At 38.5% G+C, this 18,798-nt stretch overlaps 1 protein-coding gene across 1 annotated transcript in view; it reads right to left on the bottom strand.

The window, feature by feature from the left end:
• WNK1 (WNK lysine deficient protein kinase 1) overlaps nucleotides 1-18,798 on the bottom strand; it is a 104,747-nt gene that overhangs the window by 58,828 nt on the left and 27,121 nt on the right. Inside the window, 3 exon segments of the mRNA XM_040594864.1 lie at nucleotides 3,811-3,968; nucleotides 6,068-6,288; nucleotides 11,005-11,177. Of these exon segments, the coding sequence (XP_040450798.1) occupies nucleotides 3,811-3,968; nucleotides 6,068-6,288; nucleotides 11,005-11,177 (552 nt within the window).

Raw genomic sequence — 18,798 nt, forward strand, 5'->3', positions numbered from 1 at the left:
AAGCTAGGCTCCTTTATGCAGTGACAAGACATGCAGATCTCATTTTCCTTTCTCAAGAAACTGCTGGTGAAAGGGTCTGGACCAAGCATGCCGGGGGATGCAAGTACAAACAAAGGTCAATACTCTTATGTCAAACTCCTGCCAGCTTCTTAGTTTTATAGTTCTGGTAAGTTCTGCATAACACCTTGAGCCCTACAAATTGTAGACAGTTGGCTTTATAAACCAGGCATTTACTCAGATTCTTCTATTGAAAGAATTATTCTAGTTCAAGTGAGCCAGAAAGACAATTTAAATTACATTTCTGTTTCTTGGGCCAGGGAAAATTCAGGAACCCCAGCACTGCTTTAAGGAAAAACAAACTTCCCAACAAGACAATGTAGATAATATAGACAAGCATCTTGCTAACAGCAGACTCATGCAGCAGTGCCATTATCCAAGATGTGAAGGAACAGTAACTGCCTGGGCCAAAAAGTCTAACCTTGTAAGAGGAACTTTAGCCTTTAGATCTGGTATCTAGATCTTTGCTCACTTAACTGTATTTTTTAATTAGAAAACTGCTTCCAATCATGAGGGAAGACCCTGAACAGTAAGAGTAGAACACGTAACAGAGCACTCTGAGCAATCCTGGCAAAACACCCAACACAATGCTGCTGTATCTGGGCATCAGCTAGAGCATTTCTCATCACAAGAGGTCTAAGTCAAAACACAATGCAGCTGAAGGCCAGCCTAACAACAAAAAAGCCCACAAGAAACCACCAATGCATAGCCAAAATTGGAGAAAAGAATGTAAGCTAGTAGTACCAAGTCCAGACCTGAGAGGACACCCTGGGCATTAAGACACCTTTTACAGAGACTTTTATCCCAAGCAATATCAAGGCTTTAAGCCAATGGAGCAACTCTGCTTTCTAAACAGTTACTGCAGAGGGGGTGCAGGTAATTACTTGAATTTAGATACATACCACCTGCACTGAGCGGCTGCACACTTTAATCTTACTGCCTTTGGGGTTTCAGTGGTTTTTAAGCTCCTACATAGCATGATCTTCCAGGACTGTCAATAGCAGACCATTATTATTATTGTCTTTCCCTCCGGTCTCTGTGTAGGTATTCATCTAGGAAAAATAATCCTTTCATTTAAGGCACAGCAGGACTACAGCTGCAGCCTCAAAATATTCCTAAACATGCCTAGGAAAGCAGCGAACTAAGGGGTTGAAATTGAAATATTAAACATCTTCCACAAACCACATTTACCTTCCAACATGCATTAGAAGGAAAGGCACTGGTAAGTACTGTTGGAATCACTTAAACAGGAAGTTTTCTGACTCCACTGTTATTGATGTTTCACACACTGTCCTTTTAAGTACTGAATTTCTCAACTGGTTCAACCCTCACCCATAACTGCAGACATTATCTAAAGTCTCCTTTGAAATGAAAGAAAAATCTTACTTCAACAGGGACAAGGGCAGAAAGTTGTATGTCTCCTTCACATTGGCTCACAGAGCTTTCACAGAATGCAAAGAGTATTTTATTTCACTTTCATAACATGGTTCTGCTTTCCTCATTATAGAGGAAACACTGAATTCCACATTATCAGTGAAGATAGGTTTGTGTTTTATTTTCAGATAACCTTGTCTTTCTTTACTGAAAGCCTTCCTTGAAAGTTATTCAAGTTTAGTTTGTGGTTGGTTGTGGGTTGTTTTGTTTTAAACAAACTGCTTTGCAACTATAATGAAACACACACAATTATACCAAAGCACGTAGCTTTTCATTCTCTGCCTAGAAGCAGATAAATATACATGTCATTTTATTCCTGTCCTTTGCTTCTTCTGAAAGAAAACAAGATTTCCTTGATTTCATATTAAGGTACATTTTAGAGCTCTCGAGCAATACATGAAACAGCGGGGGGGGGGGGGGGGGGGGGGGGGGTGGGTGGAAATCAACCTTTAAATTCAATCTATGAACCACCAGCAGCAGGGTAGAGTAGAAGGTGGTGTTGGACAAACCAAAAAATTACCAATGTTTCTGATCTGCTTAGAATTTCAACACTCAACCAAAAATAGTGGGGGAAAAAAGCTTCAGGCATAATAAACAAGTGCTAAGCTGAACCCTAGCAAGTCTCTAGATAAGTTTGTCCCCCACAAGCCCCTACAAGGCTTTCCAATTAAGTACTACAGACCATGGAAAAGACAGCTTTTTAAGACCTGGGGATTTCCAAGCCTGAGCTTGTCTCAAAAGCTGATTCTCACCACAGTCCAGTTCCTAGTACTTTTTAAGGAATGGGCAGGGCAGTTAGATCCGGTATCTGTTCTGAGAAGAAGTGCCCATCCAAATTATGCTTCTCTAGCTCTGGCCAAGACACATACATAAGCACAGCAAAAGTTACCAAAACAGTTTTAGTGGTACAATACTTTAGTTTTCTTTCACCGATCCAAATAGCTTGCAGAACAGAATATGCTGTAAGCAAAGGCTAGACTTTACACTTGTTTTTCCTCTCCATTTAGGAAATTACAGATAAGCCCACCAGCATGCAAAAAAAAGACACTGTGTATACCTGTATATACGGATAAAAACTTAGCCTAACATCTGTTCAAAAAAACCAAACAGCCATTTTATCCCTTCTTTCTTCCTCCTTCTGTGCCTCTCAAATATTCCACTTCAAACAACAGATAGTTTCATTTCACCAAGCCTTCCTTCAGAATTCATTGTTTTGACATGAAGACCCTTCCACATCTGTTACATCAGTAATTATATCTGCTTTTTATAGTGAGAGCCATCAGGAATGCGAGAAATTTATTTTTCCAAAGCAAAGCAAGTTGTTTAGTAAATCCTCAACTTCTCCAAGATATATACACAACAAGATGAACAGGAATTTATTCATCCATGGATCAAATAAAGAGGTAAGTTTTTTTCTCTCCCTTTGCACATCCACATAGGTATTCTGAAAATAGCAAGTTTTCTACTTCCCCAAGTAGCCACCTCACTATTCGTTCTGAATATTTAGATCAGAATGTTGAACATGTGCAGTGTTTTACTGCACTGGTGTATGGTCTTCACAACATTGTTTTAGCGATCATGAAGTACATTTAGCCACAACCATTCTGAGCATTCCCAGTACTACAGTTCTACAGTTTCCACTTAGTCTAGTCAGATGGGCAAACTGAAATCTCTCTCTTGCCTTCTCAGCCTTATTTGGTTTCACTTCCAATGCCTCCACCACCACACTTACCACCACTTTTCAGAGTGGAATACCTTCCTGCTATTGATCAAGTATTTCCACTGCATAATTGTAAGAAGTGCACCCAACACAGCAGCCCAGGGCCATCTGGAATTCAGTAAACTGTTACCTTAAAATTGCTCTAGGTAACAATTTATTATTTGCCTTGGCAGGCAGCTAAGCCAAAGCGCTCTGAATTTGTGATCCAGCTTTATTTCAGAGAACAAAGCTACCAACTAATCTTCAAGATTAATACTTCCACCATCCCCCCAGTGGCTTAGAAAACAATCTGTTACCATTCTAATGTGTTGTTTTGTTTGGTTTTTTGGTTGTTTTGGGTTTTTTTAAACCCTATGCAATACCTTCTTAGATACTGAAAGAAGAGTATGAACACATGCAAAATGTTATTTACATTCACATATTTTACAGGCTACTCACTGCTTAGTAAGTTGAACCATCCTATAACTTTACACCCCTCCTCCAAAATCCTCTAATCAGTTTCTCTTCCCCCCACCACCCACACAATACCATGCTACCCAGCTGTACTCTTTTGCTGCTAATACTAGTAGCTTCAGAATCAGTAGTGGGGAGGAACTTACACTGGTCACTCGACGGTAGATCTGCGCAGCATTTTGGCACTCAGAATAAGGATACTCAGACGTGGCCATCTCTAGCATACACATCCCAAAAGCATATACATCAACGGATTCATCATATTTCTCCTCATACATCTCGGGGGCCATGAACTCTGGGGTACCTTAAATTAAAAGAACGATTCAGACTCTAAATGTCTCAAAGCGAGCAGAGGCTGCTGGCGTTACTCACCGCAGGGGGAAGCGGATGGGCAGACCTGTGAGACAAGAGAAAGTGGGAGGCAAAAAGAAGAGGGAGGAAACCCTTAGTCACTCTGTTGCATCAACATACTTTGTGAGTCTCCCATTGCAAGGCCTTTATGGAATAAGAACAGCATGAAACAACTGATGCAATTCCTCCTTTATGTCTGTTAGTTAACTGAAATATCAGAACAGACTGGATCAGGCTGCAGTCAAATGGAGGGGAGGGGATAAGAAGAAGAAAACCGTAGACTAGCCATAGGCTGCAAACCAAATACTAAGGAGAGTTAAGTCACTTACCTCTTCTCCCTGTAAGGAAGGAGGCACGTTAAACCTTGTTTCAAAAATTACCTGACTGCCCTCTGCTGCAAAAGAAGTAGTATTGGTAAGAGCCCACAGCTAGTCTCTGACCTGGTGCTCTCCATCTACTTTTTTAAGTAGAAAGGTTCAGGAAAGGCCTTGCAATGAAAAACTCTATTGCAAATAAAAATCTTCATAAAAAAAAGGATAAAAAGTAATTTTCTGCAAAGGCCACTCACCACAGCCCTTTTTCTTCATATACTTACCTTCCCACCTGCAGTATATTTATAGGCCTACTGCAGATACAGGCATTAGTGAGGGACATCCTACAGTCAAAAATACTCAGAAATACAGAGAGATTGAGTTACAGGCATAGAGCGTGAGATTCAACAAGTCCCATTTAAATAGTGCGCAGAAAGTTATTGCCCAGAGAAGCATCACAGCGTCCCCCCTGTAACCAAAGGGACTTCACTGTATGAGATTTACTTTAAGCCAGAGGTGCAAGTTTGCTTTTTGTAAATTTAAGCACAGAATTACTTCCTGCAGACACCAGATTCAAGTTTACAGACCATTCTATAGCCACATTGTTTGTTTTCACCACACTAAATCAAAAAAAGATAATGTAATTGCAGTCTTTTATCCAAAGGCTAACCATTAACAGATAGCTAGATATGAAGTGATAATTTTCCGATGGAGAAGACTAGTATGCTTAAGAAAAATGTTTGGTGGTTTTGTTTGTGGTGGTTTGGGGTGGGTTTTTTTTGGTTTTGGGGTTTTTTTTTTTGGTTGGTTTTTTTTTTTGTTTACACTGTAAACTTTTCTTTCCTATTAATACTCTGGTTAAGCAGGAAATATTTCATCAACAGCTTGCAAGACAATTTACAGGTATACACCATTGATCTCATCCAGGAATCTAACACAGGACTGTTGAGTAATACTGCCTTTTAGCAAACTCTAAAGACCAAGAATGAGAGCAACTTCATTCCCTGCAGTCTATTCACCCAACTATAAAAACAAAGCTGATAAAACCAACTCTTTCAAGAATTCACAATAAAGACTATACTACTTCCATTAAGACAATTTCTGGAAAAGGTTTTTAGTGGATACACAAGAACAGAGTCAGTGTAAGGCAATACTTCCTCAACACATCCTCCCAACTTGCAGAAATCCACATTCTATAGACTGCCCAAGTAAGGCATTATACCACAGTCTGACTGCGATATAATATATATCTCTCTATATTGACTTTTTAATGTACCTTAGTTTCTGATTGCTCACAAAGTCTAAGAGATTTAATATTTACCACTGGTGACAACAACAAAGGTGGCTGTATAATTAATGCTACACTAAATATCAAAATTTTGTTTGGTCACCAAAATACATTTGTACATTACTGAAGAAGTATCATAATAAAGGTTGAGATTTTATGTAGTCAAGAGTGGTTTTATCAGCAATGTTGCACTAAACTGTCAGGCAGGGCAATGAACCTCTATTCCAAAGTACTTAACATTAATATACAAATACCAAAAACACAACCAAAATTTCAACATGTAATCTTATCAAGGATGACAGAATAACCTCAACAGTCAAGAAAAAAAGCCTACATATTTTCAGGCTTTGACCATGCACCTTTGAAACTGTATTTTCAAGAATAGCTCTTAGAAGACTCAAGTTCCCAAACAGATAGGCTGGCTCACCAGCCTCCAAAACAGGAGAGGCTCACCTATCACACTCTTGGCAAAAGAAGCTCGTTTCAGGGTTGCCAGACCAAGGTCTCCAATCTTGACTGATCCAGTGGGGCCAGTAATGAAGATGTTGTCACATTTTAAGTCTCTATGAATAATGGGAGGAGTACGCGTGTGTAGAAATTGTAAGCCTTTCAGTATCTGACGACACCAACTTCGTAGTACTTTAATTTTCATCACTTTGAACCTTTTCAAATACCTAATGAAAAAAGTAACAGTAGGTTAAACAGGTCTGCTAACAAGTAGTAGATTATGCTGTATCATTTGCTGTTCTCAAGTAAAAAAGCAGTAATTAAAGAGATGCACAAATTTCAACTTCACCTTCTATTTTAAAATCTACCTGTTATTTTAAGACTTCAGAGGAGCTACAGATGATTCTCCCTCCTAAAACCTACCCCCTTTTTTCTAGCCAGGGGACTATAATGCTGAAAGATAATTATGAAATGCTTTATCTATAGCTAACAATTTATCTGCATACAAAATAATCCTATGGTAATTAGGCAGTTGGCTTTCTTTAGTTTCAAGGCACTGCTTCCCTGACAAAGAGTTAGAGGCTTATGTATTACAATTCTTTTATCTATTCATTTATGATGTTTTCTTCTCTTTTATCCTGAACCTGCTTAAATAGTTAGCACCTTTTCCTTGATTAAATATAACTAGGTAGGAAGGTAGGGCACCAGAGCCAAAACATCGATAACAACCAACTAAATACAGAGTTCTGCAAACTGTGTGAGAGCTCTGAATTCATTATACCTTAGTTATCAGTATTAGTCAAAGCACTCTGATCAAGTTTTCCAGGTTACACTTTAAATCTGCTTCAAGTTTACTTGTTGAGTTGTCAAGCAAATTAGAAATTCTCAAGAGATCACTTCCCTGGTGCAGGCAGGACAAGGTTTGATAAACTGAATCTGGCTGGTACTACTCACTACTTCAAAACTATGGACAAATAATTGATAATAAGTCAGTATCCTTTTGCAGGCAGAATGTGACCCAATCTTAATAGTTCTAACATTACTGCTTTTTAAAATCCCATGCCAGAAGAATCAAATTTCATACCAGAAGTATTTTCCAGTGCTTGTGACCTAAGATTATGATCTTACTCTACTCCATAACTTCAACAGATTAAAGATACCACAAGATGAATAACCTATGACAGTATTCAAGTGCTTTCCAGCAGTGTATTCTGACAACCTCTCTTTGGGTAAAACAATTTGAGGTGAAGAGTTGTTGTTTCCTTCCCTTTGAAAAAGAATGGGCTAAAATACATTTGGAGAAAGGAACTAGCACGCTGTGTAGAACAAGAACTTTATTCTTATTCACTCTGTTGCCAGAGTCTCATATAAGGACCAGTTTCACGCTACTTCAAGACTGGTAGTAAATTCTGTGACCAGTATGGAGTCTAGCAACTACAATCTTAAAACAAAACCAAGTCACGTTCAATTATTCCATGGTAGTGTTCAGTCTCTTCTCATATCCACTTAGGAGAAAAAGTCTTGATGAAATCACTTGAACCAACGCCAACATAAAAAATGCAGTATATTAATCCCTTTTGCTTTAATTTCTCCAGTTCAAAAGAAGATCTGGAAAATCAAGTTGCTAGCAATAATCCTACTGGTGAAAACATCTGTAAAAGCAATCGGGACCCAGCTCCAGAGGAAAATTAAGTCTCAAAACAGAATGTAAAGACAGGCAGGGAAAAAGCCAAGCCAATGGAGGAGACTAACTGAAGGAAGTTCTGAATCACATCAGCTACCACTTGAATTCTCGCTATTGACACAACCCTCATTCATGTCTCTTGAGCCTGTTCCAAAGATCACATGGCAGGGGCACTTCAGTTCAGCATTTGGAATCCCTAATTACATTCTTGGTTTCAAATATGCTAGTCTACTGCCAGCTTCTCACTGTTCAAGGATCTGGGTCCAACCATCACCCAGCATCCTGCAGTGTTGCTGTCATTTTTCCATAACACTTATGAACAAAGTCACATGTCACTTAAGGCAGAAACCATTTTAAAATGGAATTGTATATAAATACAAAAAAATACACAAACCACCCTATTAGCCAGTATGTTTTCAGCTTTCCTAGTATCATAGGATAATTCAAGCTTTAAGAGACCTCAGGAGGTTTCTAATCTAAGTTTCTGGCCAAGGTAGGGTCAGCCATGAACTGAGTTACAGTTCCTCTGGGCTGTCCAGCTAGGTTTCTACTATCTCCAAGGACGAAGCCTGCATAACATCTCTGAGCAACCTGTTCCACTGCCTATCACCATTGAAACAGCTTCTCCTTCCATCATTCTTAACCTTTTGTTTCAATTTATGCCTGTTGCCTCTAATCCTCTCACCATGAACCACTGCGAAGAGCCTGACTCCCTCATATGCCCTGGAAGGCTGCTGTTAGGTCCCCCCAAAGTGAGACATCTTCTTCAGGATGACCAAGTCCAGTTGCCTCAGCTCCTTCTCACAGAGCAGGTACTCCAGCACCTGACCATCTTTGTGACCCTCCACTGAAACTGCTCCTGCTTAATCAGCATCACTCTTGTCTATTTTACAGGGTAGTAGTGAATTTAAAAAAAAGGTATTTGATCCTTCTACAGAATACAAGCAAAGATGGGAACACAACAATCTCCTAATATTTAGCTTCAATGAAGAGAGAGAAACAGGAACTAGAGTTTGGCTTTCTGTTTCAAGGTTGTTTGGGTTTTTTTGTTTTGTTTGGGTATTATTTTTTTCAAGCAGGAAGGCTGCTGACCTATAGCATCTCAGCTTGAGGAGCTATAGGAAACCCAACTAAGCTAGTGGAGATAGTTAAACAGGTATGTGTCCTACCAGATAGCTGACATATTCATTTAAAGTGTATTTGGAACACACAAGACAACAGCCTTAGGCAAAAACTAATGGCTGAGACCTAGGTCAGAGTAAATTGCTGTCTTTATTAATCATATAATTAAGACTTAAAATAGACAAGTCCATCCCCCCCCAATATTTTAATTCCATGATAGTATACGATATCAGAAAGTAGTTTATTTCTTTACAACAATGAAGTTGTAAAACTTCTCCAGTGGTATGCAGAAGTTCAGGGACTTTTCTTCATGCAAAATTAAGAGATTTGCCCAGACAGCATTTGAAACAAACGAGTCTGCAACATTTTAACATTGTGCATATATAAACTAAATGTAAACAAATATGAAAAAACATGAAGAAAGTTTACTTTAAGATATCACCACTTCCCTTTAACTTTTTTTTTTACATCAAGTGACAACAATATCTATGTCCCAAGTCTCCAAGAAAGGAATGTATCACCTGTATTAAATGCAGGTAATGTAAACATACTGAAAACACATATGGAAGTAATACTCAGTCAGCCAAATATCATAATCAAACAGTGTGCAGCATAGATCTAGGAATACAACACAGGTACATGAAATAATGACATAAAATTTTGCACAACGGAAATTTCCCACATAGTTTACCTGTCCAGTCTCAAGTGAAGTGGAGAAGAATAACCTAAATCATAACACAAATAATACAATAGTGGGGGGAAAAAAATCCACTCAGAAGCCTACAGTTTAAAAGATCTTCAATTAAGCTGCCTATTAGTTCTTTAAGGATAAAATAAAAAACCTTCATACTTCAGAGTACAAGTTAATCCTACAGCCAGCAAATCTGGGTTATTTCTTTCTACCAACACTATTTTATAACTGTCTATTATTACTTTATCATCTTTCTTATTCCACCACACAAACTCAAAAACTAAAATTTGTGAGAGGGAGGAAAAGAATAAGAAAGGAAGAAAATAGTAAAATCTAACACTACATATTCTAGCATAAAATTAGGGAACCTTAAAGGCATCCGTACAAAGCTGTAACGCCTTTATTACTGCTTTGAAAACAGCACATGAAGCAACAGGTATATTATTTTGTCTGAAATACCTTAACCTCAGAAAAGTCTTCCCTGAACATATAGCTTAAAAAAAAAAAAAGTGGCCATATCTTTAGCCCTGCAGTTCAAAAGACAAACACTTCGCTGTAATTGCAGCCCAGACTCCCCAAGAGCCATTTTTACCTTCTTTAAGTATGCCCATTTGTGGCTATTAATAATCATCATTCACAGGCTACTTTAACTAAATAGACTACAAATTCTTTCCAGCTCCTACAGCCTGTTTACACATTTAGGGTTTGAATGCCTCTCCAAAACTTAAATGGGCACCGCATTAAGACAAGGACCCACAATCCCTGAATTTCAAATGCTGGCAGTTTTATTTCCAGTAGATTAACGATGACTGGGTGCTTGCAACAGGTTTCTGCAGTGCAAGGCAAAGGCGGGATTTCAATGTAACTCCCCCCAGGCTCCACACACCACCAGAGGGACCTCGCAGCAGTTTCATGTGCTGGTGTCTACTGTTAAGCCTGGCTTAAAAATAGACCTAGTTTCACTTAACTACTTCACAGGTTGAAACCGCTCCCACCTGCATACTTTCAGATTTTTGCTAGGTACTACTTCATGAAGTTTCATTTGTACTGTAGTAACACCCAAAACCTCCCGAAAGAAGTGAATTAATTCATGCTTTGAACTTTACAAACCAGCTCCTGCTAAATGGAAAGCAGCTGGAGAGGAAAATGAAAAATTCCGAGAAGCGAAAATAGAGTATTGTCTTTCTGAGCTCTCAAAATCTGCAACTTTTCTGTATGTGCTTACTAGGACATCACAAGGAAGAATCTGACAAGCTTGCTAACTTAAAGGATGTTTTACCATACCCTGCAGTGCTAGTAAGACTCTCTTTAAAGAGAGATTTCCCTTCAGAAGTCTAGCCCTCAGCAAAAGGGCTCTGTTCTTATCTATTCTGAAATAAGATCTATTTCTAGTGCACTGATTTTGTGCTGATTTTTATATGCTTTGACATGCCTCAATTTACTTACGTTTTCAGTGTTCCTGATGTCATGAGTTCTGTCACAAGAACAATACATTTTTTTCCTTTGACTGTAGACTCCCAGGAATCGTAGAACCTGACAATATTGGGATGCTGAAGCCCTTTCAGCATCCCAGCTTCCTCTTTAAATCTTTGTCGCTCTGACTTGGACAGCTTCCGATCCTAATGAAAAAGAAAAGGTACATAAGAAAGCTTTGCTTTATTTCTTATTCGGAGGAGCAGCAACTTGAAAAACAGCTGGGTACAGTCAGCAAACAAGTAAGAATGAGCAGTCTTAAACGTCATTCTGGTTTGCAATTACCCTTAAATACTCTATTTAAAAGACACTCTATTACAGTCTTTTTTATCATGTATTTTTCCCTACAATCCGATTGCTCTCAGAAGTAAGAATTGCAAGTCTTACCTTCCTGTTCCCTCCCCCCCTACTCTAACACATTTGGTCATTGCCTGACTTGAGGTGGAAGGAGAACATGATGTCCTCAAATATTCAAGTGTCCAAGAGCAAACAAAATTGGATCATTGATTAGGTTGTACATAATAATCTTTATTCCTATGTGTATAAAATCCTGACCACTGGTAACAGATAAGATTAACCCTCAGAGCATAAAACCTCTCTAACATATAGTATGTACTTATTGCTGTAGAACAGTAATTGAATTAATTGAGTTTTCTTTGATTAAAGGCATAACCTCTGACTGCGCAAGTTTCCTGTAATCTCGCATCAAGGAAAACAAAAACTTAACTCACACTAGACAGAAAGCAATCCTTAGGCCAGCCACAGATCACAAAAAAAGATTCCTAGACAATACCTTGGTATTATCTACCAACAACCAGCTATCAGATATCACCACTACTCTGAGTGGCTATTACCGGAATAAGCTGCACATGTCCAGAGAAAACTGTCTCCTTGTGGCATTCACTGTTCTCTGCTCACCAGTGCCTTAACAACACACCGGTCACACCAGTCAGATGGATCGACTGGCACAACTTGGATCCACAAGCAGTTTATATTAAAACAACATTTCCGGATATACTTAAAGCCCAGAATTTTAGAATCATTGTTTCCAACAGTTATTTAGGAATAACCAGTAACCTTTGTCAAGCTTGAGCAAAAATTTTAAGTCACTTGATTTCATGCTTCTTTTTCAATTAAAAAGGAGGCAGTAAAAACATGCAGGGTTTACTTAATACTGTTCATAACCTCCTATTGTCCTCCAGGCATTAATTCCTCTTTCTGTTTACAAGTAATGTTTTCTCAATATGATTCAGCCACGCTAGTATCTAAGCCATCTGACAGTCACTTAAATCATTGACTTAAGAGGGTCACAGTATCTTCAAGCATGGAAAAAAATTAATTTCCAGATGAAGCTCCAATTTTCAGAAGTGTAAGAGTCTTCCAGGTGAAAGTTTGAAAACAGGTTTGAAATTACCTCAGGGATCAGTACCTTACCAGTGCCTATGAATATCAAACATACATACTTTCACAGTTCTTAGGAAGATGCCAAATTTTTAAGCCTCACAAGTTTATAGAGCTCAAAAGCATTCAATTCCGCAACTATTTCACTCTGCAGGAATTAGCACTACCAACTCTTCTCACTCCTTTATAGGCATGCTTGCAGAAACAGAATTTCAATATAACATTTTCATAAATCCACAAACATTTAAGTACTCACATCTGCTTAGGTGCTGGGGTTTTCTTAATATGGAAGTAGCACTTCCATTTGAGCTATCTTACCCATCCAACAGCTTTCCTCTCATTGCAATTAACAGGGCAGCCAAAGTTCTGTTCCAAACCAGTTAATACTGACTGTTACAAACAGCTGTGATACAGAAAAGCAGTGAGCTGCAATAGGTACATCAGTCAACAGACCATACACACGTGCTTCTAAAACACTGAATGCTTCACACAATACAAAATCACAACAATCATTCTTACAGCAAAATAAATCATTCTTCTCAGCCTCTGCCGAGATTCTTGTTCCACAGTATCCACATTTCAAAACTGGTAGATGCAATTATTATATATAGTAATTATAGAAACAAGACTGCAACAATTACTTTTAAATCACATTTAAATTTAGCTATGTAATATGAACACCTGCATTCATTTTTGTCCAAAATACCTAATTTTATATATACGTTTGGATTAAATTTCCTTTATTTTGTGCAGTCTAACAAGTTACCTACCACAAACAGTACTAACCAGTTTTAGACTGCACTTGACATTAAATTCTCATCTTAATCTATGGAAATCTCATCTCCCTTAATGGCCTTATTCAGTTTCCCCACCACCATACCAGCCCCAAACAGAAACTAACCGGTGCTAATCACTTCTATCAATGAACAGACTCTTAATGGGCATGCATATGCATATTTTGACTCATTCCTCTTCCTGGTCACATCAATGGTAGAATTGAGTTCCTGCATAATGTATCTGTGATGTTTAAAAGGGACACTCAACACTTCAGTGCTGATATTAAAAAAAAAAACAACACACAAGACAGGGACAACATACTAATAATTCAACACTTCTTTTAAAGTCACAGTGCCCTAATGATCTGGGACAAATCTGGACACAAACACAGGCCAACAAATTTCACCCAGGGCAGACAGCTGTGTTTTTGCGACCAAGGAAATATCACACCCTTTGGTAGCGTACTGCAGCAGCAAAAGTGAACATTAAACAGAGCTGTAGGAAAGAGAGAGGCCACTTGTTTTGTAATAGTAGAGATTCATACTACCTTTAACTACCCTCATTTCCTTGCATACACGACTCATACACTCATCCATAACAGGTTTTTTATATTCTTTCCTGAAAGGAAAACTAACACTAGGTAACAGGAAAGGGTAAATATACTTTTAAGAAAAACCACAACCCTAGCATTCAGAGAAAAAATTACATCTCATGTACAATTATACCAACAAAATGAAACTGCATACACAATAGGTGGTTACACTTTTACAAACTATATTCTAACACAACCTGCAAACAGCCTACAAACTAAAAGAGATTTGAAAATGACAATACACTTTCAAAATTTGAGTATTACATATACCAGAGCCTTAAAGCATATTAGACAGCAAGATCTTCCAGACTGCACCTAGATTGACTAGAACAAAGCCCATCCCAAATACTACATTTTGGCTTCCTTGAGCTGTTAGTATGGGCAAATGTGACCATCTTTCTTGTAAAAAAAAAAAAAGGCAATTTAAGCAGCTGCAACTACTAAACTACTGTGATAAGCAAAAAAAATAAATAATAGAGTACCATATGTAATTTGGGAGAATGAGAAATGGTGTTACCAGCGACGGAGGTATGAATACTTGGGGAAAGGCAGGCAAATGAGAACATCTTGGTATCCCATGAAATACACACACACACACAGTTGCTGTACAGCAGAGCTGTAGCAGAGAGAAAGAAGCCATCATCGCATTAATGAGAATTTAAAAGAGCATTGCTGAAGAATTTGGGAGGGGGGTAGCTTTCACAGTTCTCTGTTATAAGTGTATACTCCAAGAGACTCAAGAGCCCAGGTGTGTCTTTCTAATGAGACAGCTACCTTGGGGCAATACTCAGATTCCACTGTGGCCTTTGAGCAGGAGTCTGCAGGAAATGCAAAACCCTCAGCATTCCCTCTACCTCTAAAGAGGTAGCAATAAGTTTGTGGCATATTCAAAATAAGAATTCCACTCAATTAAATCATTTCAAGGATGATTCAAGTAAGTAGATCCATTCCCTGCAGCCTTCTTCCTGTAACTCATGAACTAAATAGGTATATAGATGGATCATTTCTGTATGTATTTGCTGGTTTTATCTGGAAGCAAAACTTTTCCTCTGAGTTTTTGCAACTTAACATTCCAATATCACAAAGTATTAGACTGGTTAAACAAACGTAATGTTTTCTTTGAATTTTATTTTATTTTTAAATCAAACAGCCAGAAACCAAACAATAGAAAGACACAAGATTCTTTTCTATAATCCTGGGAAACTTAAGTAATTTATAAAGTAGTGACAACTTTAAGAAGAGTTAATAACATACAGCTTGATATGCTATCCCTCAAAGACAAATTTGTTTTGAAATTCTTACTAATTTAAAAAAAAAAATGGACACCCTCTCTCCTCCCTCAGCTGTTGGGTTTTTTTTTACCATAACGAAGCAGCCTTAGGCAGACAACACAAAGTCCTAAATCTAGAAGTTAGCAAATCACATTCTTCTATCCCAGTTAACACATGCTGAGCTGATATAGCCCAAATAATTAAAAATATACAAAGCTGTCAAACTGTAGGAGAGCTTGCTTCCTAAAATGGATTTAACCATAAGATGGCCAGCATTGTTCTTCCTGAACCGATAGCTTCCCCAGAGGACTTTAGTGCCACATCCCAGTCACTGGGCTGCCCTTCGAACAAACTGAAACAGATGCATCAAGCCCACTCCGTTCATTTTATTCATTCCTTTCCACCTACATTAAATTGTTTTGACAAGCCAGGACAAACAGCGAGGCTTCCCAGCACGTGACCTGCGGGTCTGCAGTGCCAGGGGCCTGAATGGAGACAGGCAGCAAATGAAACAATTGTTCAGCTCAGAATGATTCAGTAAGCTTTTCTTGGCCGTTTCCATTTATCAATGTACTTACCCTCTGATTTCTTTTGGTTGGGAAAGAGCCATCAGAGGGGTTTACATTATTTAATATAAAAAAAGGGATCTTGCTCATTCATGACAGAACAGGTATAGGCTTACTCTTTCACTAGGTACTTAATTTACAGGAGCATTAATTACACACAGAACTGTTACTATCCCCTTTCTATTCATGTACCTAGGTGCCTTACATAAATGCAAAATAACCCAACCCAAAACCAAAACAACCCCCCACCCCCTGGATCAGCTATTGTACCAAGCCACAGAAAAAAATAAGCTCATCAGCAAAAAATGCCTGCAGTCCTTTGGTGTTTTTTTTCCTCCAACCAAAGCTTATTATCTACTCTGCATCCTTAATAAGGAAAGCAAATACATTTCTGGCACTTAAATTAAGCTCAAATTTCAACAGGGTCACTCACATAGCCGCTGAGCCTACTGAGTAATTTTTCATACCTTTTCATTTCTGACTTTCCACAGCCCTTCCGAGTTCTGTCCTTTTAATATGGTGTCAAGAAATCACACATCTGCAAAGCACATCACACTACTCAAGTGGTCGCAGAGCCTGGCTCAGACACCTGAAGCTGCAGGAGAGCCATCTCAGCAAGGCATCGTACACTGCTCAGGCTGTTTTGAGTCTGCTCTCCATTCAAACTGAGCTTAACTAAGGCTCTCACCTCCACTGTCCATTTTTACTAACGGACACCAAATGGCCTGAGCTAAGCTTTAGGACAATTTAACTGGCATTAAATTGATGTAGTTATGCAGAAGAGACACACCGCAAGACTGCACGCTCTCAAACACATGCTACAGGATACCAAGAGAAGCACTCTACATGGAAGGAATTAGATCTGCTAACTCACACTATACAGCCTCAAAGGTGATTTTCTGTTTCTTGATCTCAAGTACAGTTAACATCGCCAAAATGCCAGGGAACCTCTATGCACAACAGAAAAAACCCTAAACCGGAAATCTTCCTGTAATTTCCATCTTCTACAAGTAAGTAGAATCACAGGTGACAGGTCAACTTTAAACTGCAATATTTTTTTTAAAGCAGCTCAATATGGGCTGCTACACAACTTAGAGCTGTTCCCTCTTCCACAATATTAGAAAGATCATCAATAAAAAGGAAACAGAGAAAGACTGAGCACTTTACATGCTACAGACAGGTTTTCCTAGCTTTCTACATATCCTACTGCTCAATCCAGAAATTCTACATAGCTATATCGCAGGGACAGTTAGTGGCTTATGGTTTTGGTTTTTTAAACTGCACTAGAGCAACACTATGTAGCTTTATCCAAAGAGATGCACTAGAAAGCACACTAGAAAAATTAGGAGCAGTGAACTGCCTTCAAGCGGTGTGATCTGAAAACGTACAGCCATGACAGATTTCAAAGTGCTGTTAAAATATAGATAGTCTGAATAATAAACAAGGTAAATTTTCTATCCTTACTGAGGCTGCACCAAGCAACATTTTATCAAGCTTTCCAAATGTCTGAAAATTTGAGAGGAAGACACTGCTGCTCCCAGCCTATTATTCAGAGGAAGAAGTAGTATACAGAAGAGACAAATGTTCTTCTGTGTGCATTTCTGCAGCATATGAGAAAGGCTTTGCAAGCCTTTTAGGCAAGGTTAATGAGGGGTCATCAGAGGAGAAGCTAGCAAGACTGCACTCTGATATTCAGCACTGTTAATGGAACTGAGGCTTTGTGGGCTGCAATGTTCTCATGCTGAAAAAATCTAGCAGTTAAGAGGAAAAAAAGAGCACAGTGACTGTTGAGCTAGATTAACAAAATATCAACAAAGAATCCACTAAGCTTAAAAATCATCCAGTATTACACAGTTGGTACCTACAAATGGAAGTCTCCATTGCGTAAGAACTGCATCTACTTTTACGTGTCAATATATAAACCACTTCAGACGTTCCAGTGTTAAAGACTAGGCAGAGAGAAAAAAAGGGAGAGGGAAGAGACTGTTCAGAATGCATCCCTGTACAGCAACCGACGTGAAAATTGATCAAGGATCTGCACAGATCCTTCCACCATATACCTTTCTACAAACCACTGAACACAAAAACTGATCAAATGGAGCTGAACAGGTGCTGTTCCAGAAGTATGCATTCAGGCTAAACAACTCCAGTTCCCTCAGCCACTCCTCATAAGACTTCTAGTCCAGAACCTTCACCAGCTTTATTGCTCTTCTTTGGATGTGCTCCAGCACCTCAATGTCTGTCTTGTAGTGAGGGGCCCAAAATTTTTCCATCCCTTTCCTCCTCATCTTAGTCTATAGATGGAAGACAAAGCTCCTGAGGATGAGCAGCAGAATGAAAATAATACCAAGTTAATACTTCCTGAAAGTACAATTTCACATCACTGCTTGGCAAGTCTCCACGAGAAGAATCAATTTTATATAAGCTACAGACAGTCTTTGTGGAGTATGCAAATAACCTTGAGAAAGGTAACACTAAAGTACAATATAGTCTAACACAATGGAAAAGAGTAGGCTTAAAACATTAATCCATTACACCTTTTAAAGTTCCTGATTAAGGGTAAATATTTTTTTCTAGGCTTCTTCTTATGCAAGGTATTAAAAATACTTTACATTTCAGGTTGATTACTTGTCTAATTTCTTAAATGAAATATTGAGGGATTATTCACATCAGTTGTACAGTTTCCTGGAGAAAAGCATCTACCTATACATCCTCTTCTGTATTTTAATTTCAGTGTACAATAGCAGCACAGCAGAAAATTCATTGGAAGATGCAGGCAGTTTGTTAAAAAACACCAAAAAATAGAATTGATTCTTCTAATATCTCTTACCATTCATAAATATAAGTGGTGCAGCAAATGTATGCAAGTTTCTTGCTGCTACTCCAAAGGTTAGCATTAGAGAAGTAAGTTACACCTATCCTGACAAACATGATACTTGAGTAAACTAATGGCAGCAGGAAAAAAAAAAAAAAAAGGAAAAAAGAGGAAGAAGAGGAGGGAAGGGAAAATCTCAGTGATCAGAAGGGGAACAGACAAAAGCCTGCATCAGTCAGGATTTAGTCTGAAGGAGTCAGTTATACATACCCTGAAAGAACGGATACTTCAGTAAGTCTCAGAAAAATAAGAAATATGACTTTGTCTTAATAGTGAAGGGGGAGT

Source organism: Falco naumanni, chromosome 5 (genome assembly GCF_017639655.2).
Source record: "Falco naumanni isolate bFalNau1 chromosome 5, bFalNau1.pat, whole genome shotgun sequence".
Lineage (NCBI taxonomy): Eukaryota > Metazoa > Chordata > Aves > Falconiformes > Falconidae > Falco > Falco naumanni.